The sequence below is a fragment of the Urocitellus parryii genome, chromosome 2, assembly GCF_045843805.1.
Source record: "Urocitellus parryii isolate mUroPar1 chromosome 2, mUroPar1.hap1, whole genome shotgun sequence".
In the NCBI taxonomy this organism is placed as follows: domain Eukaryota; kingdom Metazoa; phylum Chordata; class Mammalia; order Rodentia; family Sciuridae; genus Urocitellus; species Urocitellus parryii.
The window spans coordinates 138,986,608-139,014,288 of NC_135532.1; the positions used below are offsets into that span (position 1 = coordinate 138,986,608).

The 27,681-nt window shown below is 36.0% G+C and overlaps 2 protein-coding genes across 3 annotated transcripts in view; one reads left to right on the forward strand and one right to left on the reverse strand.

The window, feature by feature from the left end:
* Window positions 1–8,993, forward strand: part of Pik3ca (phosphatidylinositol-4,5-bisphosphate 3-kinase catalytic subunit alpha) — a 77,476-nt gene extending 68,483 nt beyond the window's left edge. The window contains exons 18-21 of the mRNA XM_026382822.2: window positions 2,756–2,926; window positions 3,470–3,587; window positions 3,701–3,852; window positions 4,585–8,993. Coding sequence (XP_026238607.1) covers window positions 2,756–2,926; window positions 3,470–3,587; window positions 3,701–3,852; window positions 4,585–4,855 — 712 coding nt within the window. The 3' untranslated portion in view covers window positions 4,856–8,993. The remainder of the gene's footprint in view (window positions 1–2,755; window positions 2,927–3,469; window positions 3,588–3,700; window positions 3,853–4,584) is intronic.
* On the reverse strand, window positions 7,812–25,481 carry Kcnmb3 (potassium calcium-activated channel subfamily M regulatory beta subunit 3). Of its 2 annotated transcripts, none has more exons than XM_026382832.2 (4): window positions 25,420–25,481; window positions 18,563–18,754; window positions 14,900–15,098; window positions 7,812–10,641 (listed from the first exon to the last, which is right to left on the reverse strand). In XM_026382832.2, exons 1-4 carry the CDS (start codon window positions 25,479–25,481, stop codon window positions 10,573–10,575), a joined length of 522 nt encoding a protein of 173 aa, XP_026238617.1. In that variant the 3' UTR covers window positions 7,812–10,572. The 2 variants fall into 2 exon arrangements, with proteins under 2 accessions (XP_026238617.1, XP_026238614.1); XM_026382829.2 differs by lacking the exon at window positions 7,812–10,641 and adding an exon at window positions 13,212–14,117.
* Window positions 25,482–27,681: the final 2,200 nt, after the last annotated feature.

A 27,681-nucleotide genomic window follows, 5' to 3' on the forward strand; every position in this document is an offset into this window, starting at 1 on the left:
AATGTTATATGAATCACATTTCCTTTTTGATAATAATTTCCTGTGTCATAAAAGATGCCACCAGTACCACAACTCTCAGTAACAACGAGTATAAAAAGAATGCAGAACTTCAAAGAGTAAAGGATCTAAGTAAATATCTCTGGTAATTATCACACTTAATTGTAAATTAGTAGTTGCAAGAAAAGAAATTATAGTTATTTAAAATACGAAGGAGTTTTCATTTATAATATTTTCTGAATACTTAAGTGAAATTTTTATTTGAAGTTTAATTTTAGTTAAAATTTACTTAATTTAAGTAAAATAGCATTTTTACTTGGCAAAAGTATAAATCAGATTTAGGTTTCTTATCACTCTGCTTTTCATATAGCAAGAATTATAGGATAATTTGTCTCATTTAAACTATGAGCGTGTTCAACGGTAATAAAATAAAAACATGAAATGAGATAAAATGTGCTGGTATACAATCTTGAAAAAAAGTCCTTATTTACCAGGGCAGGTAGAAAAAAAGATTCCATAGAGAAGTGGTCAAAGGGTACCAGAATAAATGATTCATAGTTCCCAAAAGAAGGAAGAGATTGACAAACCATTTGCAGTGCCATGTACTCCAAGGATTTAGAAAACAAGGACTAAGAAAAAAAAAAAAAAACCTGGATTTGATGACTTATGGTTAGCTTTAAGAAGAGTTTACAGTAGAACGGTAGACCTAGAAGCTAGGTGACAGGAATTAAAGTGAGAAAATGAAAATAAATGTAGACTATTTTAGGAAGTTAAAAAAAGAAAAAGGAGGAAGAGACAGTAGCTTTATGAGACCAGCAAAGCAAAGAAAACCATACTTTGATACTTTATGTAACAATTTGTATGCTTTTTTCATTATTGTTTTTAAGCCTTCATGTCTTTACCCTTGACTACATGTATTTACTATTTGATATTCTTTTTCTCTGCTTAATATTTGATATAATAAAACAGGAAGTACTCAAAAAGCACTACTGCAACATGGCAAAATGATAGTTATATCAAGGAAACACATTTTTGGGATTGAGCTATGAACTAAACTAAACTACTAGCTCCTTTTTTCTTGGAATACTATTTTAATTAAAAGAAATAATGATAAAAAAAACTGTGGTTATTCAGCCATGAGTATTTGGCAAGACATTTTCTTGAAAATGAACAATATGTGGCTATCTCTTCAAATAAACCAACTATGACAATATTTATTGCCAAGGATAAAATTTGAGCTTTCAGTCACCAGTTAGAATTTTGGAAAACTCAATATTCACCACTGAACTTAATTTGTCCTCAAATTTAAAGACTTTTAATTGAAAGTCTGTGATAATATTAACAATTATGAGTTTTTAGTATGGTATAATGAAAAATACCAACATTTAGAAGATGTACATAACTCATTAAATTAATGTCTTCCAAATGACCATTGCAGGATACCCATTAAAAGCAAGATAAACAAATCAGTTTTAATAAAGCAGTATGAAAAGTTTGTTGATCTGTCTCAGATTCCATATTGCAACTTGAGACACTATCTTGTGTCCAGTTTTAGAATAGTCTCTAAGAAAAATATCTGCTATTATCTGAGAAGACTATGACAATCTCCTTTTTTCAACTACCTGTTTGTATGATGCCAGATTTTCTTTACGTACCTCAATTAAAATACCTTACATGGGTTGGTTACGGAAGCATGTGTGAAAATCTGGCTGTCTATAAAACCAGACATTAAAAATTTTTGAAGACATATATTGCTCTTTTCACTATTTTTTTTTTTAATATGGAGGGAGATGTTTGGGTTTGTGGGATTTTAGTTTCCGATTTGCTTTTTTGCTACCAGGATTGAATGTAGAGGTACTTAATCACTGACCCATATCCCCAGCTCCCTGCACCCCCCCCCCTTTTTTTTCCTAATGTATGTATGTATGTATGTATTTTTTGAGACTGGTGTCACTAAGTTGCTGAGGGCCTCACTAAGTTGCTGAGGCTGGCTTTGAATTGCCATCCTCCTACCTCAGCCTTCCCAGCCCATGGGATTGCAACACTGTACCTGGCAATACAGGGTTTTTTGTTTCATAAAAGATATTATTTATATTGACACATGATGGTTTGTTTTTAGATGAATTAATAAAATGTGGTCAATTTTTTTTGATCATTTCTCATATGGAATATTTTCTCTCCTGCCCTGATGAATACATTCTTAAGATTTTACTCCAATTATTCTCTTATTTTATGTTTTTTTTATCACTGTTGGGCATGCTTATAGTTTAAAGAATTCTGATGGCTTGATTTTAAATGAAATTAATAAATGCTTTTGTTTTTATTTTGTTTTAATTTCTAATATCAAGAGACGTAAACCTCATAAATAAAAGTTCCTTGGGGTCCCCAGTAATTTTTACAAGTATAATGGAGTTCTGAGACAAAAACATGGGAACTGCTGCCCTAAAGCTTTACTTAAATGGAAATTAAACATCATTAAGTTTATCCATATTTTAAAGTCATAAATGTTTATATTTTATTGCTATAATTTCTGAGTAATGTTTTTCTGATACTACAAGTAAGTGCTTTCTCAATTGAAGTCTGTAGTAAATAATTATATAATTTTGTGGATTTTCTAGAAATATGTTTTTTTTTAAAAGAAAAACCTTTGACAGTATAATTCAAATTTACAAGTGGAATATTCATGATTTGTCATATTAAAATATTTGCTGTACTAAAATTCCATTATTTAATTGTAAATGTGTTTCTCTTTTTTCAGAATGTTACCTTATGGTTGTCTGTCAATTGGTGACTGTGTAGGACTTATTGAGGTGGTAAGAAATTCTCACACTATCATGCAAATTCAGTGCAAAGGTGGCCTGAAAGGCGCACTGCAGTTCAACAGCCACACACTACATCAGTGGCTCAAAGATAAGAACAAAGGAGAAATGTGAGTGTTTTTATTCCTTTTTACTGTGTTAAGTAAATTTTTGTTAGATGAGTCTCTTAGTGGTTGAATATATTCCTCTGAGTTAAACCAGAAGAAACAATTATACTTATTTCAGGTAAAAATATGCTCAACTTTGAAATATTTGTGGGTTTTTGGGGCTTAAATGATCAGACTGCTTATAATTTGATAAAATTATGTACATTCAACTAAGTAAAAGTGTTCTTATTGTTTATCCTTTTTTAGCACAAATTCAGATTTTTACTTCTAATTCATTGTTAATGATTAGAAAAAAATAAGTTTAATGACATAAGTATTTTTTTCACTATGGTAGGAATTATGCTTTGATAAGCAACATCTAGAAATTTCCGTAGAAACTCTTGAAAACTTCACATTTTCAAAATTCCTTAGATCTTTGAACATAAGTATTTCTTCCTTAATGTCAGTGATTGTTTCATTGTTTAGATAAAAATTTCATATTTTCCGTTTGGCCTTGATCACTTTGTTTTCCACACCACTCCTGAGGTGTTTATCTCTTCTATATAGATATGATGCAGCCATAGACCTGTTTACACGTTCATGTGCTGGATATTGTGTGGCTACCTTCATTTTGGGAATTGGAGATCGGCACAATAGTAACATCATGGTGAAAGATGATGGACAAGTAATGACTTTTTCTTTTTAAAATATTTTGATGTTCTTAAGCTAAATTTATTAATTCAAGATATTGTATTTCTGCATGTGTTGACCTATAACATAATTTCTTATTTTTGAAAGCTGTTTCATATAGATTTTGGACACTTTTTGGATCACAAGAAGAAAAAATTTGGTTATAAACGAGAACGTGTACCCTTCGTTTTGACACAAGATTTCTTAATTGTGATTAGTAAAGGAGCTCAAGAATGTACAAAGACCAGAGAATTTGAGAGGTAAGCTCAAGAAATTAAAAGCTCAAGATAAAGAGTTTTTGCTGCTCTATCAGAAATAATTGATATTGTTCAGGTAATTTAAGTAACAAATGTTATTTAGCAAAAATTGAATGATGCCGTGAAGAATGAAAATGAAAGGCAATTTAATTTATTGAGCTAATTAAGGCCTAAAAGGAAAATAATTTCTAAACTTCATAACACATTCAAAGTTTTTACTTACTGCTCTTTAAATAATTGGACTCCATCTTCTCTGTATTGGCAAATAATAAATAGTGCTTAAAACATTTTTAGTCATATAAGTTGAAAAGTCAAATTAACTATAACTACCATGCGTATTCATAATTTTTCTTACCACCTATGATACATCATTTGTCTTAGACCTTAAATTACTTTTTTAAAATTGTGCTTTATTTACAACTCTGTCTCCTGACCCTAGCTGAAATCCTAAAAGCTTTAGTATGAACCAGTTCTTACATATTAATAAATATTTATTAAGCTCCCAATGTGCCAGACATTGGTCTTTGTGTTTGTGATAAAACAATAAACAAAGTTTTTATCCTCATTGAGTTTACTTTCTAGTGGGGTAAAGGAAATAGAAAAGTGCTGGCAAGGGGAGTGGGGAGAGGAGAGCTATTTGTTCAAGTAAGCCTCTCTGTGTGACATTCGAGCAGAGATCTGAAAGTATTAATACCATTTGCATCATACTGACTGAACTATTTTTATTGCTTATAGGTTTCAGGAGATGTGTTACAAGGCTTATCTAGCTATTCGACAGCATGCCAATCTCTTCATTAATCTTTTCTCAATGATGCTTGGCTCTGGAATGCCAGAACTACAGTCTTTTGATGACATTGCATATATTCGAAAGACCCTAGCCTTAGATAAAACTGAGCAAGAGGCTTTGGAATATTTCATGAAACAAATGAATGATGCACACCATGGTGGCTGGACAACAAAAATGGATTGGATCTTCCACACAATTAAGCAGCATGCATTGAACTGAAAGGATAACTAAGAAACTGAAAGCCTAATATCTGGATTCTACACTGCACTGTTAATAACTATCAGCAGGCAAAGACTGATTGCATAGGAATTGCACAATCCATGAACAGCATTAGAATTTACAGCAAGAACAGAAATAAAATAGTATATAATTTAAATAATGTAATGCAAACAGGGTTTGATAGCACTAAACTAGTTCGTTTCAAAATTAAGCTTTAGAATAATGCGCAATTTCATGTTATGCCTTAAGTCCAAAAAAAAAAAAAAGGTAAACTTTGAAGATTGTTTGTATCTTTTTTTAAAAAACAAAACAAAACTCCCCAAAATATATAGCAATGATGGAGAAAGAAAAAGAATGATGTTCCACTTGTCTTGCAAATGTTCTGTTTTGAAATGTGGATACAACAAAGGCTGTTATTGCATTAGGGCTAAGTAAACTAGAGCTTATGTTAAATTATGTAAGATTGGAAAAGAAAAAATTTCTTTTTTTTCCCCATTGCTGATCAATTTGCAATTTGAAATGGATTTTTTGACTCCTTGTTTAATGAAGAAAAAATGCTTTGGGTGGAAGGGACTCTTGCGATTTCATCAGAGACTTTTTCTTTTTAATAAATCAAACCTTTTGATGATTTGGGGTCTTATCTGCACAGTTTTGGAAGCAGTCACAAATGAGACCTGTTATAAGGTAGTGTTTTTGTTGTTGTTGTTGTTTTTTCTTTTTCTTTTTTCTTTTTTTTTTTTTTTTTGTCTTGTTTTTTTGTTTTTTCATTGTTTTTTTCTGAACAGTATTTACAAGGATCTGACTCTTATTTCCTAAGGAAATTCTGGACTCCCACAAAGTAAAATAATCATCATAGAAAAAGAATGAGCAAGAATAGTATTTGTTCCAGAATTGTACAGTGTTCACCTTAAGTTGATTTTTTCTCCTCCTTTTGCAATTGAACTGAATACATTTTTCATGCATGTTTTCCAGAAAATAGAAGTATTAATGTTATTAAAAAGATTATTTTTTTTATTAAAGGCTATTTATATTATAGAAACTATCATTAATATATATTCTTTATTTACATAATCTGTCCCATAGTCATGCATTGTTTTGCACCCCAAATTTTTATTGTTAGTAACAGCATGGTTAGCTTTTCTCTTGGTCTGTAGATGAGGCTCAGGCACTCTCTCATTAATACTAATTCCCAATGTATAACTACTTAAAGAAAACAGATTGAACTTCACCCTTTTTCCCTTTTATTTCTTTCTGTTTTCACATGAATCCCTCATCTTCCACCCTTTTATAGTTAAGAGTGGTTCAATCATATGAAATAGGTTACCAGAATTAACACAATTTAGGCTATCGTCCTGATTACATAAACCCCTCTACTGAGGTATGCTCATGAATAATACTTTAGAATATGAAAGAATAGAAACCATGAACTCTTTTACCTTTTTAAGCTGTTTATCCATATTTCAATGATAAACTATTTAAACTATTTTTAAGATCGTTTCCCAGTGATCAGGTCTCACTTTAACCTCATTAAATCTCATTTGAGCACAGGACACATTCTAAAACTTTTTTTTTTTTAAACAATCACCCAAGATGTAGGAACTAATGCTAGTCATCACTCTAGAATCTGATTTTTACTCAGTATTTGAAATGAATGATTAATGTCCTAGGAGATAGCTTTAGCAAATGTCCAGGTGCCACACCAAAAAAAAAAAAAAAAATAGTGCAATAATTTACTGACAGTTTTCTAGATTAGGCATATTATTGGAGGACAACTTTATAAAGAGTGCACATTATATACTCTAGTAAAACAGCATCACTCTAAAAATATTCGTCTACGAAATCAGATACTTATAGTAGAAGTCTTGAATAGTGAACAAGGGACTCTAATACAAATATTCTTAGTATCTGGCTGTTTTAGAACCCTTAAAGGGCATAATTATTGAAGATTTAGGTACTTCATTAAAGCATGTATATAATATTGCCAAGAAGAAAAATAAATTTCAAAATTAGAATTTATTTCTATAAATTGTCTTGGAATAGTTAAGCAGAATTTAAACTCTGTTTTAAGCAGGAAACCAGATATATTCTTTTGCAGATACAAAATATTTCATAACTTATTTAAACTTCACAATTACATTTTGTGTTATTTAGCTTATATGCAGTTGATAAATACTAACATCCCATCCTTTTCTATATCAGGGATTGATTATAGGAAAACTCAGTGAAATGGTACAAATCTGAAAATTTGATGGTGGAAACTGAAGAATTAACAGAGAACTGTGTTTTACCCAAGTGCCAAAAAAGCCTTGAGCCTCCTTGCACAAAATTTATGATTTCTCCCTTTTTTCACAGTAGTTCCTATCATTACGCCTCTTTCCCCCAGAACCTCTCCATCATAAAAACACAAGCCCACATAGCTTACTTCATCATTTACATTTATTTTCAAAAGTTACTACAACCAAATTAATTCTGTTTGGAGAAGTATAGACAAATTCTGTAAAGAATATAGATTAAGTGATCTAACTAAAAAGAAAGGAGGACAGGAAGTGTTCAGAAAGGCAAGACCAAAAATCAAAAGCTGCATGGGGTGACGAGATCTATTTCCAGGTACTTCAATATCAGAGAGCAGTTGTCATAGATTGGTCAGATCCTAGAGCTGACCATCCTTGTCACTGAATGTGATGTAACTGACTATTGGCTCTACAGTTTCCTTAAGTCACTTGATAAGTACTCCTTCGATAATTATGTTGGAGGGGAACAAAGCTCCTCTAAAGAAAAAATAAATAAACCTAACTTTAAATACATTGTAGCAAGAAATAATCAATTGTTTGAAAATCATGCTTTAACTTTTTACCATATTCTCAGCTATACAAAAACTTTTTTTTAGGATTTTTAGACTGCTGTTAATTTAAATCTGTTAATCTTATTGTGGGATTTGGTTTTTTAAAAAAGATGTTTCTAATTGGATTTTTTAAAAGAAGAGTGTAATTTGGTTGCTATTTTATGATAGAACCTAAGCTTTTTGTGGTTCTTAGTGTCCTCTGTAAAACTTAGTGTCAAAGTAATCAACTTCAAGTTTTTTCCCTTCTATTCTGCTTTATATTACAAGCCCATTAGGAAATGGGAACCTGGTGAATATATAATGAATTGTAAAATATTTTAATGTGTAACTTTTTCAACTGTGAAACTATGACTATTGGTTTTTTGATGAAAACAGCTGCTGATAAAATATTTTGTGTTAAGTGTAGTTCTTATTAATCAGGAAAATGATGGCTTGATTAGACTGTGTATACCCTCTTGGAGTTTATTTTAAATGAATTGGTAATTTTCATATAGGTAAAACACAGTCCATCTGTGTTCTTTTTCCATCAAAATTGAGTGGTTTAGCATTATAAGAAAAACTGTGAGCAGCCTATTTTAAAGGCACTATGGAAATGTCACAGCACATGAACTTGGATTTGTTCTTTACATAATGATTTTGTAAATCCGTTTAACTCATATTTGGATCAATAGGCCATGCTTGCCAACTCTCTGAAGAAATTTAATATCCAGCAGTATGTTAAAGTTAGGATGTGAACTTATCTGAGTATCATAAATTCTTGTTTCTCTGTCTGCACAAGCTACAGATCTGGGCTGGACCCACACACTCAGAGTCCACCTTAAAAAACTATTTTGATGTCAAAGACATCACTAAACTATTCAGTTTAAAGGCAATATGTGGTGTTAAAAGATTGTGGTGCTTCTCCTATTTATTTAAAGACAACTTTCATACTTCAGATGTTTTTGAGAAGAGGGAGGGGGCAGAACAAGGAGGAGATATTTAAATGAATTACATTCTTTATATATCTATCCTGTCTGGAGGGGGCATATCTAACAGAAGGCTGAAAGTTGTGAGAATATATGTGCAAACCATCAGGGAATCAACTCTTCATTGAGGATGGGATTGTGAAGGCCGAATTATAAAATTCAGCACTGACAATGTCCTCAGATAATAATTCTTGGTGACAAAATAACAACAGCTGGGCTGTTTTTTAAAGTAAAACACAAAATCATTCTAATTATTACATTAAAAATTGTAAATATATCTTATGTGCCATGGCCTGGGAAGCCTGTTTTCTTTTCTTGTAAAAAATTATTTCCACTCTCTGAAAATATTATGGGATTTAACTCAAGATAACTATGGTCCCAATAAAATTGGATGGGTAACTCTACCTCAGAAGGTTAATGGCAAAAAAAATTAGATGAGTCACAAATCAATACTTCAGGCTCCTATGTTACAGAAGTTTTGCAGAGCACTGTGTTTATGAAGTCAGAACTTGGCATACCTTTGGTGCAGGAAACATTAAGGAAAGATGTTAGCTAAAATTTAATCATTGTTTAGCCGTCTAGAGAAGGCTATAGTGTGAGGAGGTTCATGGTACTAGGTTCTTGATTTGGCATTTTATGTTTACTTTGTTCTCTTTTCTTCTTTATTCATGAGTTTGGTATATGTTTTTTTGTACACATTTCTGTTTGCAAACACTGCTAGACCTATTCAAGAGGGATCTTTCATAAAAGATGTAAACAAATACATGGTTCTGAATTTCGGAAGAGTTTAAAGTTTATTAGGAGTCTCCCAATATGATATATTAAATAACCGTATTTATCTCATTCAAGTCCTGCACTTGTTTTGCACTTCCTCCTTACTAGTGCAGTGCCACTCCTTCTTCTTGATTTTACATATGTTCCTCTTCCAGCCATGATAGTTAGCAAAAAGCAGAAGGTGTGAGCCATAGGGATATTTTCTGACTTGATTTTTACATGACTGCATGTAAGAGCTTTAGTGGGGAAGAGTTGGAAGTAAAATTAGACCATTGTATGTATAACGTAGTTAGACTTAACTGGATTTTACTACCAACAGTAGACTCCATTCTTCATGTTGGTAAGTACAGAAAAAAGTATTAATATACATTTGATAAGACAAATAAAGTCAGTGAATTTTATCTGCAACCTCATTTTATCTGTCACTACAATAATTTTGTGGCAGAACCAGGTGTATTTTTGGTTATTGTTATTTTATTGATCCTTTTAGGTTAGCAAAGATGGAGAAAACCTTGAGTGTTTCATATTAAAATATCTTTAATAAAACTAAACTTCTTAATTCTAGTACAGATTTCCAAATGTGGTCACAATCTGTTAATTTCGTAAGAAAAAGTCCTTCATCAGATTTTAATTTATGCCCTTAGAGTAGATTGAGAACTTGGCCTTTATCTGACTCTAAAAATCTTTTTGGCTATGGAACCCAAGCTTTAAATTGCAATTAATGGTTTCAGTCTTTGGACATAAATTTGGTTAAATAAAATGTTAAAGAATATGTCCTTTTGAAACATAACACCTTAGTGTCTTGGGAAATGTAATACTACCAGAAGACTACTGACACATCAAATGTTTATCTTAGATTCCTCAACAAGGAGCTCAAACCACCTTTTTAGCCCCATTAATTATAGCAAGTCTGTTTCTCTATATTTTGTTCATTTAATGAATTGAAGTCCTGTGGTATATTGCATTAGTTCAGAGACAGATGTTTAATGTCCTTTTAACAATGGCCCAAAAAGTATTTGACACAGCAAGATGCATGTGTTATTATATCAAGAATATAGGATAATACAGTATCACTAAATTTAAGACCTCTTCCCAGTCTTGCTGTTCATAGCAGGAAGTTTGGCCTGTGACTGCACCTATTGTTTGTGCTCATCAGAAACTGTCAATGTCTGCTTTTCTTTAACTTTGCAGTCTGTAACATCACGCTGTTTATTAAAAAAAATTACCTTGATTTGTGTCCAAACAATCTTTAGTGTATTATGTAAACAAAGAGCTGTGATAATTCTATCTTGCCATTTCTTTTGAAAAGCAAACCAATGTTTATAATATTCAAAATTTAGCTGAATTTGATTGAAAACCTGAAACTATTATGCCTTAAAAGCCAATTTTTCTAACCTGGTAAAGTGATAAATATTAGAGAAATGTATGTTTAGATATTAACTTCCTTTAACCATAAATAATTTTATACTTGTACTTTCAGCAGACATATATGTATGTACACACAGGTATGAATGTATGTATGTATATATATAGGTAGATGGACTTTTTTCTTCAACAGTTGAAGACCAGAACTTAAAAGTGAAGTTAGAAACAAGCTAGTTTTGCTTTCCGTTATCATTAAACATTGCAAAGGGTAAGTCTGGGCTTTTCTTTGACCAGTAATGCACATGGTCATTAATATTTAGTATTTATAAGCATTTAAGCATATCATTGTTTAAATTCTATTGATTTGCCAAATGGTTTGAACTTTTAAGTGACTTTGCTCTCCAGATATAATGTCTTTCCTGGGATGAACCAAGTAACCACATCTGAATGAAAAACAATAATTGAAGTATATGCTTTGGGTTTCAAATTGGTAGTTTTGATTTTTTTTTAGAAAAAAAATCACAAGAATTGCACATTGTTGAGGCGAAAGCCAAATTTATTAAAAAATAGAGATGCAACCTTCATTTAAGAAAACTACAGAATTTTCTTTTACAGAATGATTTAAAATAGACATGCATACGTATATTTTATTTCAGGGAAGTCTTTGGTATACAGAATGATTTTGTCATAACTTTAAACCACAAGTTCTGGTAAATGTGTGTTACATTTAGCCAAGAGAATGGGGGTGGGGGCAGAGGAATTCTCTCTGGCAGCACTCTTCCCTACCCTCTATACCCATTGTCCAATGAAAAGTACCAAGGCTGACTATGGGAACTCAAGTTTTTTTGTTGTTGTTTGTTTTTAGCTACAAATATTTTTGAGCACCACTACTCGATGTCAGAAACTAAGCTTTGTGTTTCATTGACTCTACCTTGTTTATGCCTTAAAAACATGAAGACATTATCCCTGTTGTGTATATGAGAAGAGCTCAGAGGTTGAGACAGCTTTTCAGATTTGCCCAAGAATATGCATCTAAAAAGTTGTTTGGTAGCCTACAAACTGAAATGAATCCTACTCTGAGACATGTTCTCTCTACCATTCCATACAAAAAAGAAGGTGAAACATCCAAGACCATTTGTTACTGGTCAAGTCAACATTGCTCTATTAAATTCAGTTTATTTACTAGTTTGTGGCTTGAAATTAATTGGTAAAAGGCATTAAACTGATTCATAATCAGAAGTTTACAGTTTGATGACATCTACACATAAAAGTTGCTTCAAAAATCTGACTTGTGGGCTGGGATGGAGCTCAGTGGTAAAGCGCCTGCCTAGCACACATGGGGCTTTGCCTAGCACACATGGGGCTCTAAGTTCAACCCCCAGCACCACTAATAATACTAAAAGTCTTATTCTGTTGTCCATTATTTAAGACTTTTTGATAAAACTTTAAAGATATTTTGAGGCACACTGGAAAATCAAATTTTTTTTTTTTTTAAGTTGAGATGGACACAAAGCTTGTTTATTTTTATGTGGTGCTGAGAATCGAACACCGTGCCTCACACGTGCTAGGCAAGTGCTCTACTGCTGAGCTACAACCCCAACCCACAAGCAAATTCTTTTCAACTCAATCTGGAAAGCACTTGTGGGAAGAATCTTGTGACACCATTAAAGTACAGACAACTGCTGACTAGCCCTGTGTCTCTTTCCTGCAGTGTGGATTATCTGAAGTAGATGTTGAAATCCAATACAGCTTCTCTTCACTTTACAGTTCTAGTCATTTCTCCTACTCCTGTCAGAATGTGCACAGAGTAAAGTGAGCTAATGAAAAGCATAATAAACTAGAAAAAAATGTGGTACTTGGCAAGGTTAAATATAATTAACTATAAACTTAGTTCTCTGGAAAGCTTTCCTCTTTTATCATGAGTGGTGAAAAAAGAACTAAAAAATGGTAGGTCCACATTTTATTAACCATAATACATTTTTTTTAAACCAGGGATTAGGCCTGAAAAGGTTTACCTACTAAGCTACATCCCCATCCCTTTTTATATTTTATTTAGAGACAAGGTCTCGCTGAGTTGCTTAGGGCCTTGCTAAGTTGCTGAAGCTGGCTTTGAACTCATGATCCTCCTGCTGCCTCACCTTCAAGGATCACAAGCATGCACTACTACGCCCAGCTAGTTTTTTGTTGTTGTTGATGGACCTTTATTTAATTTATTTGTATGTGGTGCTGAGGATCAAACCCAGTGCCTCATGTATGCTAGGCAAGTGCTCTACCACTGAGCCCAACACCAGCCCCTCATTTTTGTCTTTCTATAAAGAATGAACTATTCTTTGCCAAGGATTTTTTTTTTTTTTTGTACTGGGAATTGAACCCAGAGACACTTACCCACTGAGCCATATCCCCAGGCTTTTTATTTTTTATTTTAAGACAGGGTCTCACAAAGTTGCTGAGGCTAGCCCTGAACTTGTGATACTCCTGCCTGGGCCTCCCTAGTCACTGGGACTGTAGGTGTACATCACCACACACCACTAAGGATTTTTTTTTTTTTTGGTAGAAAAATTATTGCGTGAACTATACTGCACAGAGTTAGGCTGACAGTCAAGTGCTCAGTAGATACCTTGGTCATTTGTTTCTATACTGACAGATTCTAGCAAGGGCTAAACTTAGATACTAAGAATAGCTACCTTGAACTCATTTTGCCCTGTGTGCTTCCTTGGCTCTTATGTGGAAGGAGGTTTGGAGTAGAAAGGAGTGAGTCTGTACATATTTACAGAATGAATAAAATACACAATGAAGCTTTTAAAAAAATGTTTCCCACATAAAAATGCAATATGTAACTTTGCATGGTTAGTCTAATTGGCAGGCAACCATACTTAGGTCTTCAACTGCAGAAATTTCACTGTATGAGGCCAGCGCTTTACTTTGGCCACTGTCTTAACATCTCTCTGCTCCTTCCTTTGCTCCTCCCCAAACTCCACAATTGGATTTGCTGCTGTCCTATAGAGTGTACTCTGCCACTTGCCTGATCTCTGACTGAAGTGCTGTATTTTCCACACTGTAGGGACAGACACTGTGTCAGTCTCACCATGCCAACAATCAGGGCACCACCTAGCAAAGTCAGTGAGGGCCAGAATAAACAGTGGAAGACAACCATGTGGTTGTACTTTTTTATAAGAATGACATCTTCAGATTGTCCATCTGGATAGTAGAAACATGAAAACGGGGTTCCATTTTTGTGATCGAAGAATTCCTTTATGTCCAGGGCACTGTTGAGCAAATCGTTCCTATCTCGATGGCACTTAGGTGTATAAAAACACTAGGAATATGGAGGAGAAAAAAGACGACACTGTCACTAATACCAAGCAACAGTTTCAATTCTAAAGTAACTTCAGGCTTAAGCTTGTAGTGAGAAATTTCAGTCTTAGAAAGTGGTTAAATATTACATAGTTCATAAGGAAAGGTTGACAGGAGAGCACAGTGAAATGGCCATTTCCAAGTGCTAAGAAAAAAAAGTTTAAAGTTCATTACCATATCCATTAGGAACTTAGGGGACTGTGTTAGGGACTAAAAATGTTTGAGACCTTAAAAATTATTGCGTCCAAAATAGAAAACAACTCATCAGATTGAAATTAGTGCTTTAAGACATCAAAATGTAAATGTCAATCTAATGCAACTTTTATAATTAAGTGTATATGTAAATTTTAAGTCTTTTTAAGTGGTTGTATAAGTTATTAAAAGTATAACAATCCATTAAATTTAATAAGAAATCTTGTTTGACTGACTTAAGGTCAACCGTGAGTACATTTTAACATTTGTTGATGAGTGTGAGCTCCCCATGTAAGACTGCCTACTGAAAACTGCTCAGCCTACGAATTTCAGTTACCAAAACTGGAATAATGCCTCTCTTTTCTGTATATCCTATTTGTCCTCCAAGAATTCTGTAAGCTTCATTTATCCTGATTTGACCACTTTGGAAATGTTTGCTTGAAGGAAACAGATTTATCTCTACAGATGGCTCTAGGTTCTGCACCCTGCTAGGACAGTCTGTCATGAAAGGGTGGTGGTTCTAAGAAATCTATTACATGAACTTTACATTACCTTGGAATTGATCTGAACAGCCTCTTCATTATAATGCAGCAGAGCTTTCTGACCTGAATGGGTAAGGTTCACAAACACCTGAAGACATGGGTACTTCCCCTGGCCTTGGCAGTCCATGCCACAGCTGAAAGCACAGTCCAACCAGTCCTCCGTGATGTGCGTGTGGATGGTAGTGCAGTTCGACTCTTTGCGCCGAGTGCTTCAATATGAAAAAATAAATACTCATCTCCTACAGGAATTTTAGTTTCACATTTCTAATGTAGTAGCCCAAGGCATTTGTCTATTTAAAGGTTATAATGCAGGATCATTACAGAAGCCACGTAATGATCAAGGAGGGGAGTGTGGAGGACGTAGAGATGGAATAAACAGCAGCAGATGGCCCAGTTCTATCTCAATTCTGATCCTACTGACATATTTCTCACTATGCCAACCCTAAGATCCCCTTAGATCAATGGTTTTCAAAGCTCAGAATTACCTGAATGTGTATGGTAGAATTTGTGTACTCCAGGGCTACACTCCCAGAGATTCTGTCTTAATAGGTCTGAGGCCCAGGAGTCTGTGTATTTAACAGTATTTAAGATACAAGTATTTGGAGAAATAGACTAAGTAGTGTTACCCTAAGTGCTGTGTCACCAAGATTCACACTGTACACCCACTAGCTTGTCCTCATAACTGCATTTGGAAGAGTCAACTATAAGGCTTAGTCAACATAACCTGCAGAAAGTTCTGCTAACAAGACACAGTTCCATATACCCACTCTGCTTCCAAACAAACAGCCAAATGCAAGCATACAAGGAATCTGTATTATAATACCTACCACATTTTTGTTCTCTGAAGTTCTTTTAAAGTCAGGAACTACATCTTGTTCATCTTTATGTTTCTTAAAGTGTAAGGCATAATACCTCTCCCATCCTAAATGCTCCATGAGGATTGTACTAAATTAAATTTTACTTGAAAAATAGTCCTTGAGAATTTGCACATGTACTACATACACGAAATGTCTTAGGTGCTACGGAAGTGGTAGGTAGATAAAGTCCCTGCCCTGAAGATTTTGTGGTAGTATTGAGAAAAGATCTATACAGATAAAATAATTAGAGAACAAGCCCAAGAGAGAGTAAATGAGACCAAGAGGAAGTGCTGGAATTGTGTGGGACCAGCTCGTCATGCAGCCTCACACATCTAGGTGGGTCTCTTTATTTCCTCTTGCCTGAAACAAGAAGTTAGATTAGCAAGCCTTAAAGTCAGAATGCTTGAAATGCATTGTTTAGTTAGATTCATATCACACTTCTTAATACCATTGACCATAAATAATCATTTTTCTTTATTAATATAATAAACTGGAGACACACTATGCAGTTTAACCTGGCTGACCTCCAAGGGCTATGGAAGTGGTAGGTAAATAAAGTCTCTGCCCCTCCGAATAAAAACCCCTAGAAGTGGGGCAGTGAGAGCAGTGTCGGGGTGCTGTGACATAAAGGTGTTCAGGCCACTTAGCCTGCTTTTGCTGGTTTCTAAGAGGGAGGACAATGAAGCCCAGGAGCCAGGACTTCAGCAGCCTCCTGAAAGTGTTACAGAAAATGTTCTCTTCTGGAACATCTAGAAGGGAATGCATCCCAGCCAAAGCCTTGGTGTTAGCCCTGTGAGACCTGAGTCTGATCTCTGACCTACAGAGATGTGAGATGATCAATTTGTGTTAAGTTAACCAAGCTTATGATAACTTGTTACAGCAACAACAGAAAACTAATACAGACACTCAAAATACTACAAACGTTAAAAAAAATGGAGGTAGACCTAGAAAACTTGTTGGGCAAGTGAAAATCAAAAATAGAAAATAAAGTTATTTTATAGGTTTAGCTCTGGCCTGCTGCTTCACTAAATTAACCTAGGCATCTTGGGATGCTTTCTTATCTCTTAGAACCTAAGTTCTCTAAAGCTGGGGCAAGTACAAACAATATGATTTGAATCTCCCCTTGAAGAGTTCAAAAAGCTCTGCTATAAAGATTATGACATTCTGTCCTACACACAAGAGCCAGGTTAGAACCTCTCAACTGGAACCAAGAACATATTTTTAGGCAGGGGGGTGGGACTGGGAATTGAACTCAGAGGTACTTGACCACTGAGCCACATCCCCAGCCCTATTTTGTATTTTATTTAGAGACAGGGTCTCACTGAGTTGCTAAGCACCTTGCTTTTGCTGAATCTGGCTTTGAACTCGCAATCCTCCTGCCTCAGCCTCCCAAGTTGCTGGGATTACAGGCATGCACCACTGCACCCAGCTTGAACCAAGGACATATTTAGGACTAAAAAGTAAACACATTCTTTCAATAGCATTGTGGGTGTATTTGTCAGCAGCTGTGACAAAAATCTATCATCACTGATGGGAAAATGAGGGATCAAGATCATGAGGATGAGTAAGAACTATCAAAATCTTCCTAACTACCATATTTTCTGGAGCAGAACTCTTTGAGATGGCACAAGATGAGAGATGTGAACTCATTGCCCTTAAGCATTCACTTTATTACTTTAACCAAACAATTTCCAGAAATACTTAGAAAAGTAAACCTTAAATATGAGCAACAGTTTGGTGCCAGATTACAGGAGGTATCCTCAACCCATCTCCCAAATAGATCACATTTTTTAAAATAATCTGGTCTGCCTGTGTGTGCATATTTTCTCTCTCTCTCTCTCTCTCTCTCTCTCTCTGGCACGCACGCACACTTACACAGATTCATTCAAATATGTAGATATATGTAATTCAGTTGTATTTTTAAAATAGATGAGAAAAATGGAGTAACAGGAAAAGGAGGAGAGAAAGCAATAAAGTCAGAATTGAGGTACAAGCCTCAAACCTAAAAACCATCAGAGATCCCTTCTAGTTATAAGAACTGAGCTCTGAGCTTCCTAGCAGCCAGCTAGATGTATGATTCCTGGCTTCTACTGAATAAAAGTGAGCTGGTTGATTAGGAACAGAACCAGTTCTTCTGGTCCTAATGTCAGAGAGAAAATTCCTTGGAATACTTATAATAGCAGCACCATATGTTTAGTGGATGGTGCCCTCTGCCTTTTCCCCTATCACTGGTCACTCAGGAATGGAAGGAGATGAATCTGGAAAAAATAACACAAGTAGGCCACTCACTCCCTCTCCCTCATTGGACTCCTAGGCCTTCTTTTCCCATTCTCCCTAGGCCTTCATTGCCCTTTCAATGTCCAAAGTAAAAGCATCCTTTGCTTTTACATGCATTTAATGGGAAGCAAGTTTAAAGAAAGGAAACTAATATTTATTGAGCAACTATTATGGAGTTGGATAGAGATTGTCAAATTCAAAAAACTTTCATTGTTTCCACAGGGAAGGATTAATATTTCCCATTTCCCTGAGAAATGACATTTTTAAATAGAGAATTTGTGACTTAAATAAATATCTAAGTTGTGGATTATGTTTGGAGGTGTATGGAAATGAGAGATTGAGTAGGGGAAGGATATCTTCCACATTCTTACCACTTTATTCTCCAAACCCAGCAGTTTTCCGGCAGGAAGAGAAGGAAAAGTAATTGCACCTTCAGAAGAGCAGAAACTGGAGAAACCTACACCAGCCTTCCCAGCTTTACCACTGTGCTTGGGTAGGATCTGAATTGTAAACTCGGGATCTCGGACTCTGATTCTTACCTGAGCATGAAAGGCTTTAGGATGGTTGTTCCAAGCAAGAAGAACATTAGGATGGAGAAACCCATCATTGCAAACCCTAGCAACATGGCTCTGTCCTCTCCAGCACTGGAGGGCAGCTTCCTGTGCACCTCTGGTGGGTCTCCGTCCTTATAGTCTCTATATCTCTTCTTCACCGAGGTAGGAAAGGCTGTCCTTTGGAGGAAATGATGGGGGAGATTGAGACAAGCTCAGAAACAAGTAGCATTTACCAACATAGGGAGTAGGAAGATAATCCCATTTGCAACCCCTGAAGGCTATGAACAGGTTCAATGCAACACAACAAGAATTCCCTTTCAGAGCTTGGTGGGAAGTCCATCTAAATAAGCTTTGATGGTGTTCTAGGACATATCTTTAAAGATATAGTAACAAACAGGTCTGAGTAACGTGGTCTGGTAAACGGCTTTAGGGAATCTATCTAATCAATGACTAGTAAACAATTACCTAAAAGTATTTCTTCTAATTTTGTTTTATATGAATAAGTGTTATAAACTGATTTATCTTTCAGGGATATTGCACATCCTTTCTGAAAATATTTTTTACATTCTCTTATGGATTCTGTCTGGTAAGCATGACTGAGAAGCTTCACTTTTGGAATTAAGAGCATCCTAAAACAGCAGGGTTTGTCTTGTTCTTTCATATTCGCATGTGGGCAAGGCAGCACCCCACCAACTGCGCTCCCAGACCCATGGCTCAGCCGACTATGATTTATGAAGTTGTCATTGCCGTCTTCTCCTGTCCACTTCTCCTCTCCATCTGCTCGCTGCTCTGCATAAGTGTCCCTGAGTTTCTTCTCTTTGCTCTGCCTGAGAGCCTGCTGCAACAAAGGATGTGATAAATTACTTCACAGTGGGGTGTCTAGTGAACGGTAAAGTCCAACACAAAGGTCACAAACTGGTGGCCCATGGACAGCATCCAGCCCATGGATATATTTTATTTGGCCTTCTCTCTGGATTCTTTTATTTATTTTTTTTTTAAATGTGGGATTAGTTGCTAACACTTTAAAATCATGAGATTGCCCATGAAAATGCTGATTTCTGACTTTTGAAAAACATCACAAGATCTACATTCCTACACTCAAACAGTTGAGGCCGGGCCAACCAGTGGCTGCCCTGTGGGCAGACTGTGTTCTCCAGTTTGCTACAGTCCCAGAATTTCACATGATAGTGTCACTAATTTGCCATCCCCTGCTCAGCAGCCATTTGAGTCCCAGGGATGGTTCTATTTTAAGAGGCTTTATGAATTGATAAACCAAATAAACGCTTATAATTATAAAAACTTAGGCTCCATAAAGCTGCCTGAAAACCTTACTAAATTTTGAAGCCAAACAAAAACCTTATCAAGGTTTTTTTCCAAAAAAAATTATATTTCATATTTTATCCCATGTCCTTGCCCTTTCCTCTCCTTCGCCCATGCAGCATGTTCAGCCTCTAAACAGAGCAAGAGGAAAGTCAAGGCAATCCAAGGTGCCTTGGGAGCCCCCACGGGGAAGCAGTTGCTTCTAAAGATTGCCACTTTGGAGGATAAAGAACTTTATAACCTCCTTTGATACTTCATTTATCCTCTATCCTTCTGCTCTGAGAGAATGGACACAGAAAAAAAAAACCTTCATAAAATTTGAGACAGAATATTTTAAATTTATCAGCAAATCCAATATCTTAGGGAAAGAGTTTTAGCCCTAAGGTAAAGTTTGGGTATTTTCTGTAGTTTCCAATACCAAACACCCTGCATGTTCCCTTTGCTCTGACGGTGGACATCAATTGCTCTGTGTCATAAGGTATGTGGAGATTTATTGCAAGATACCCTTGGAATCCATGGGTGAAGAGGTCTATAATGAGGCCTCCTGGCATTTCTAATACATTCACTAAATATGCCCAATTATAGTGGTGTGTTGCAGGGAACTGGCATAACCTGTTAGATTCTGATCTAAGGTAGAAATCAGAACTGCTAGGACACTACAACAGCTTTCCTTTTTTCAATATTTCTGTCTACTTTGTTCTAAGGCTTTCTGAAAAATTGGCAACCTCATAAATCCCTTGTAAAGAAGTTATATCATGTTGTGGGGAAGGGGTATCATAAAGCAGTCATTAAAAATTAACACATATGCTAAAGATGGTGGCTGTAAACCTGTAATAGCAGCTACTGAGGCAGGAGGATCATGAGCTCAAAGCCAGCCTGGGCAACTTAGAAAGATCCTGTCTCACAATACAAAATAAAAAGGACTGGGATGTGGCTCTGTGGTAAATAAAGTAAAGGGGGAGGGAAGGATGGGATGACATAAAGATAAAGGGAAGATCAGTAATGAGAAGAAGGAGATCAAGAGACAGAGTGGAGGGATGGGTAAGGGAGGGGCAATGCAGAAAGAATTTAAAAAAATCATATTATGTGCATATATAAATACACAATGGGAACTTTACCTTTATGCATAGGCAGAAAGAACCAATCAAATATAAATTAATAGATGAGCAAAAGGAAGTCTAATAAAGTAGAGAAACGAGAATGGGGAGTACAAAAGTGGGGGATCAAAAACTGAAATCAAATTCCATACATGTATGAACCTGTCAGGATGAACCCAAATACTCTGTATGACTATAAATCTCTAACAAAGAAAAAAAGAACCCTTGGGTTCCATTTCTAGTACTGAAATAAATAAATGAATGTTTTTAAAAAAATTAAGTTAAATCTGTATCTAACATTTAAAGAAATAATATTAAAGAGTAATATTAAATATTAAAGAATAATAGACTCTAAAATATGAATAAGCTAATATTAAATGAAACCAAATTCTAGTAATGAAAACTAAAGGAGTTGAAAGTAAAAACTTTGTGGATATATTTAATAGTTAATTAGATACATCTGAAAAGATCATTAGTAAACAGAAAATGGATCTGAAAAATAGCCAAAGTGTAATGCACAGGGATTTTTAAGTGGAAAATATGGAAGGAAGGGTTAGGAGACATAGAAGACAGGTTGAAAAATGCCTAACATGATAGCTGTTCAGAATTCCAGAAGAAGATAAGTTAGAAGCAATATTTTAAAGAGAAAGTAAAATTTCCGAACTAACAAAAGACCCAGTCCACAGATTCCAGGAGCCCTGTGGCATAAAATAAAAAGAAATTCACACCTAGACAGCATCACAGATATATTGCACTCTTACAAAAATGGGGCGGGGGGTTGGCGATACTTAACAGAAGCCAGAGAAAAAGACAGTATGATTTCAAAGGACTGATGAGCTGAGAGCTTACTTCTCTATAACAAGAATCCAAGCCAGAGGACAGAAATGTTGTCAATACACCGAGACAAAGTAACTACAAGTTTCTATACCCAGCAAAAGAATTTCTCAAGCCCAAGTGTGAAATAAAAAATTTCAGAACACACGAAACTGAGTTTGCCCTCCTAGACTCTAAAGGAAAAGGTCAAGTATTTACTCTAAGCTGAAGGAGAATAATCCAGGAGGCAGAACTGAGATTTCATCAGAAATGAAGAGCAAATACAGGAATAAGTAAGTAAAGACATTGACTCTAAAAAATAATAATATTCCTTATTCTTATTACCATGGAAATGTTTGGGACAGTTAAAATACATAACAAGAGCATATAATTTGGAGGGGGTAACAGTGCGAAAGTGTTCTAAGTGACTAGAAGTTGGGTGGGTGGAGATAAAGATATTGAATTTATTTTGATAAGTTCTGGTCTGCATACTAAATTTCTGGAGTAGCCCCTAAAAGAATAGAAATAGGAGACATAATTTCCAAATTATTAGAAGGAGGGAAATCAATCCAAAAGAAAGCAAAAAGGAAGAAAAATCTCTCATGGAAAACGCAGGACAAATAACACAAATAACCTGATAGAATAATGTTATTCTATCAGTATATCAGAAATTATATGAAATCTAAGAAGATTAAAAGATGTTAAAAGATGAAGATTGTCAGACTAGATTTAAATATGTTTATATTTTTACAAAAGACACATCTGTGTATTCACAGATACAGAAAAGCTGAGATTCAATACACAAAGTGTAACAAAAAGCAAGCCGATATGAACCTTAAGATTAAAGGCTTTGTTAGAAGTAACATTGATTAAAAAAAAACTTTAATTCACCTGGAAGATATAACAATTCTAATTTGTATATACCTAATAGCATTGCCTCATTGACAGAACTATAAGAAGAAATAGATAAAATCCACTATCAGATTATGAGATATTTTTATACTCTTTCATTGTAATTGAGTAATTGATAGCTCAATCAGAGAAGTCAATAAGGAAAGAGGTCTGAGCAAAGTAATTAACAAGCCTTACCTACATCATAGATATTACTGTCCCCTGCAGAATGCAGTCTTCTCAAGCACATAGGGAACATTTATGAGACCTGACCACAAACTTAGCTGTAAAGAAAGTCTCAAAAACTAGCAAAGGATTCATGGGAGCTACATGCTTTTGTATGCTCATTGTATGAAACTCAGAAAATATAAGTCTAAGAAAGAGGAAAAAATAACCCCACAATCCTTTAGAGGTAATACCTCATTTGCTAGGTTATTCCTGCCTTTTTCTATATTGTTTCAAATGAATACAGTCACACTAGATAGAGTTGAGGGGTTTTAATCTTATATTATTCACTTGTTTCCCATTACATTAGTTATTCTTTGTAGCCATTCTATTGGATACACAATATTCCATCAGGTGGATATTCCATAATTTCCTTAACCATGTCTTCATTGTTGGATATTATTACATTGTTTCCAGTTCTCAGAGACCACAAACAGCCCTACAATTAACTTTGTGATGTTTACCAACACCTTTCATCCAAGGACCTCAAAGCACTTACAAATGATCTAATTCTCTCTCAAGTCAGTGATGTCAGGGAAGGCAGTTTTACTTCTTTGTGCTAGTAATACATCTCCATTTCTAACCAAGGTATTTCCTGGAAATGTTTAGTCATAGTCAAGGCAGTGTCTACCCTGCTGGTCCTCTGCATAGCAGGTAGGACCGACTTTCCCACCAGACCTGAGCACAGCACAGTGCATTCTGGCTCAGCCTGAGGCAAATTCGATGACAAAGCTCGAACACGCTTATCTGGGTGTGAGCAGGACAGAAGCCAGCAGCCTCTCCCTCCAACACTGAAACTTGTGCAAGAAGTGTTCCTTAGAAACATGCTGTGGCTCATCAAACTTCATAATTCACCCAGTACTTACTTCACATGCGTATGTAACTCCTAAGCATGAGGTACATTAAATTAATATCTCCCTGTAATTTGTTTTTGTTGCAGAGGAGACTTTAGCAATTACTGTTACCCTTCCATCTTTTAATGACAAAATTATTTAACAACTTCTTTTGAAACAGCAAAGGAGGTTGAGTAAAGTCAACATGGTTCATCAAGTTCAGCAAGAGGAAAGAGCAATCATTCAATTGTGCGTTTCGGAAAAGAAAATGAGATGCTACCTTGCTTTGGAGTTAATATGACTCTCTTTATATCTAGTTAATTGGGCTGTGAACTGGGCATTAAAAACTTGTTTTCTTGCATGTTTGCATTTGATCATTTGCCATGCAGTGATTCACTTTAATTGTCTACTCATAAAAGCATTTGTTCATTCCTAGGAGAGAAGAATCGTTTTCTCCTCCATGCTCTGACCGTTCCTTCATCCCCAGACCTCACCCAAATCCCTATATCTCCCTCTTCTCCTGTTTTTTCTCTCTCAAATATCCACCAGCATAGCTAAAAGATAGTGGTGTAGATAAACGTGATGACATTGCAGTCTTCAGTGCTTCCACTTTTTAAGCTTCAACTCCACTCGAGCCTCTAACAAGGTCATCCAAGTTTTCAGATAGTGAACTTGGTTGTGACTAGTACCCCTCCCAAGAAAACGCTGGCATGCTTTTACTCTCCTTGTTTGAAAACCCTCAGGCATTGCTCCTCTCTGTTTTGGTGACCACTCCAACCCCAGGGTAGTGGGGAGTGCCACTTCCCTAAGGGCTCTCAGCTCCTCTGCTCATCATTCCCCTGGGGAGAAAGGGGTGCATAAAAATGATTGATCTTACTTCCCCTTTAAGGAGTGGAAGAGGGTGGCTAATAACAATTGCTAAAATGTACACAAAATCTGATGATCTAGTTTTGAATGCTCCGAGAGTAGATCACCGTGCTAGGGCATGTGGGCTCTCTTCCTATCTCCATTTCAGAGATAAGAGGTGGACACAAACTTGCCCAGAGCTATACACCTAGTTAAGTAGAGCTGGGCACTGAATCCAAGACAGTGACTGGAAGGACTCACAAATAGGACCAAAATACGGGTGTCATTTCCTCATTCCTTCATTCAACCAAGAGATACTGACTGCGCACTAACTATGTGCTGGGCCATATTCTAGTTCTGGGATCCTGAGGGGAGCTATTGGTCTCCAATAACTTGAAAGCTAGGGAGGACTTCAACCAGAAAGGATGCAGCCTATGATGTCAGCATTGCTGGGGAAGCCTCAGAGGTACCCTGAGAGGCATGGCAGGTGGGCGTTTTCAAAACACAAACACCAAACCCAGCCCCCAAATTTATTACAGCCAGTGGCTCACACCTGTAATCCCAGTAGCTCTGGAGGCTGAGACAGGAGGATTGAGGTTCAAAGCCAGCCTCAGCAAAAATGAGGCATTAAGCAACTCACTGAGACCCTGTGTCTAAATAAAATACAACATAGGGCTGGGGATGTGGCTCAGGGGTTGAGGGCTCCTGAGTTCAATCCCCAGTACAAAAAAAAAAAAAAATTATTATAGCCCCCCCTTGTAACAATTTCTTCCATAAGATGCCCATTATAGGCTGAGAGAGTCTGGTGGTAACTTACCTCCCCTGGCACCTCCGGCTGCCCTGGAGTGTAATTTGAACCGGGATGCTGAAGGGCTGCATGAGGCCAGGGGGCTGGCCAAAATGAACTCCCTTCACCTGAGTCATGTCCTCTGAGGGCACAAGAAGGGTGAAGCCTAAGCATCAACGGAAGTGGAGTCCCAAAGGGAGTCCCTAACCCCCAGCGTAGCAACAGCCATCAGAAGTCCTGGCGCTTCCAGAGCTGCCAGCCTGCTAGAACTTTCCTGGAGAGGTGGGAACTCGGGGCAGGCTGGCCCGTGCAGCTCTGCAAATTCTGGCAAGGTGAAGCAGTCACTCCTAGATGCTCAAAAAGAACCTGCTTGGTTTTCTACAGACTTCTCCCCACCGGTGCCTGGTGCCTGCCTCCACCTTATCACTGGTGTTTCCGCTTCGCCAACTGGGTACATCGTCATAGAGACCAAAACACTTGTGGAAAGTTCTGAGACCCAAGGGGCCCTCTATAATTGGTGAGGGACATACTCCGTTCAAGGTTTATAAGAAGAGGAAATCTTTGGCTTTGGCCACAAACGCTAAGACAGTTTTTTCACAAACTGTCTTAGCGTGCAGGCTTAGAGAATGTTTTTTTTTTTTTTTTTCCAGTTAATTGCATGTTCTAGTTAAGAGAATTAGCTTTTATACCATAGGTGACTTCCCCAAATTTCAAAACTCAAAAAGCTATAAAATAATTTGCTATTAAAACTATCTCAAGGTCTAAAAAAGCACTATTTAAAACATCATTGTATCTTTGATGATTTAATAGGCATTTGAGGCTGGGCATAGTGGTACACGCCTGTAATCCCAGAGGCTAGGGAGGCTGAGGCAGAGGATCAAAAGTTCAAAGCCAGCCTCAGTAACAGTGAGATGCTGAACAATTCAGGGAGGCCCTGTCTCTAAATAAAATAGAAAATAGGGCTGAGGATGTGGCTTAGTGGTAGAGTGCCCCTGAGTTCAATCCCTGGCGTGAACATCCACACACACACACACACACACACACACACACACACACACACACAAAAAAAAAAGCATTTGAGGATCTTTTCATACTCCCAAATTATGAATGTTAATTTTTTGTTTTGTTTTGTCTGGCTTTGTTTTTTGAACCTATGGGTGCTCTACCACTGAACTGTATCCCCAACCCTTAGTATTTTTTATTTTGAATCAGGGTCTAAGTTGCTGAGGCTGGCCTTGAACTTGTAATCCTTCTTCCTCAGCCTCTCAAGTCACTGAAATTACAGGCATGTGCCTGGTTTGAGGTATTTTTGAATCAAGGCAAAATTATCTTAACATTTTCCAAAATTTTGGTGCAAACAAGAACATGAGCATAATCTCCTATGTAAATAAAGCTATATAAACTGTTACTTGAAGACATTTTAACATCATTTAATGAAAAATACTTATTTGTATATTTCTAATTTGTATAATTATTCTGTTAAGAGTTGTGGACTACATCCTCTGTAAGATATTAGTTTTTAAAGAACTGAAGCAATTTAAAATAAAAACTGATAGCAACTAGAGTTTTTTTCTTCTGCCTGGTACTTCCACCTTAGCCCTTATATGTGACAGCTTTTCTTTAGATTTAGATTAGATTTAGATGTGCTTATAAATTCTCCTGAAACATGAAACAACTCCCTGGGAAGAAGTGAATGATTTGCTGCTACATTTAGGTAACTGAGTCAACCTCAGAAATATGGTAATTTTTTCAGCCAAAGAGAACCTTTCTTTTTTTTTCCTTTTCTTTCCTTCAGAGGGGCTGTGACCTAGGCAAAGCTGGTCCCAAACTTCAGAGCTGAAGCAATCCCGTGCTTCAGCCTCCTGAGTGGCCAGGACTACAGGAGTACCCTACCATATCCCTTTCTTTGTACCCAGATCTTGTACCTGCCTTTATAGGAACCTCCAAGTCATTCCTTTCTTAAAGCTCTAGTTCCTATGAAAGAAATAGTCATGCACAAATCTTTAAAAATTCATTGTAAAATGGTATGAGAAAACAAAGTAAGGTTTTAAAGAATCACATTTACTCCTAATTTACAAGTTCAGATGATGGATTCTTTTTGGATCCTGACAAGTGTGGGCCTAGTTATTTCATGGATGTAGTTGTCACAACTGGCTGTCTGAAACTAACCTCAAATCTAGCTTGTGTATGGTTCTGTCTTTTCTTTTCTTTCTTTTTTTTCTTTTTCCTTTTCTTTTCTTTTTTTTTTTTTTTTTTTTTTTTTTTTTTTTTTTTTTTTTTGCTACTGGGAAT

Coding starts and splice junctions, on each gene's coding strand:
- Kcnmb3 (XM_026382829.2), bottom strand. CDS start 25,481: ATGCAGCCCTTCAGCATCCCGGTTCAAATTACACTCCAGGGCAGCCGG. Junction 18,755..25,419: donor AGCCGGAGGTGCCAGGGGAG/GTAAGTTACCAC, acceptor TTTCCTCCAAAG/GACAGCCTTTCCTACCTCGG. Junction 14,118..14,899: donor CTGTTCAGATCAATTCCAAG/GTAATGTAAAGT, acceptor CCATATTCCTAG/TGTTTTTATACACCTAAGTG.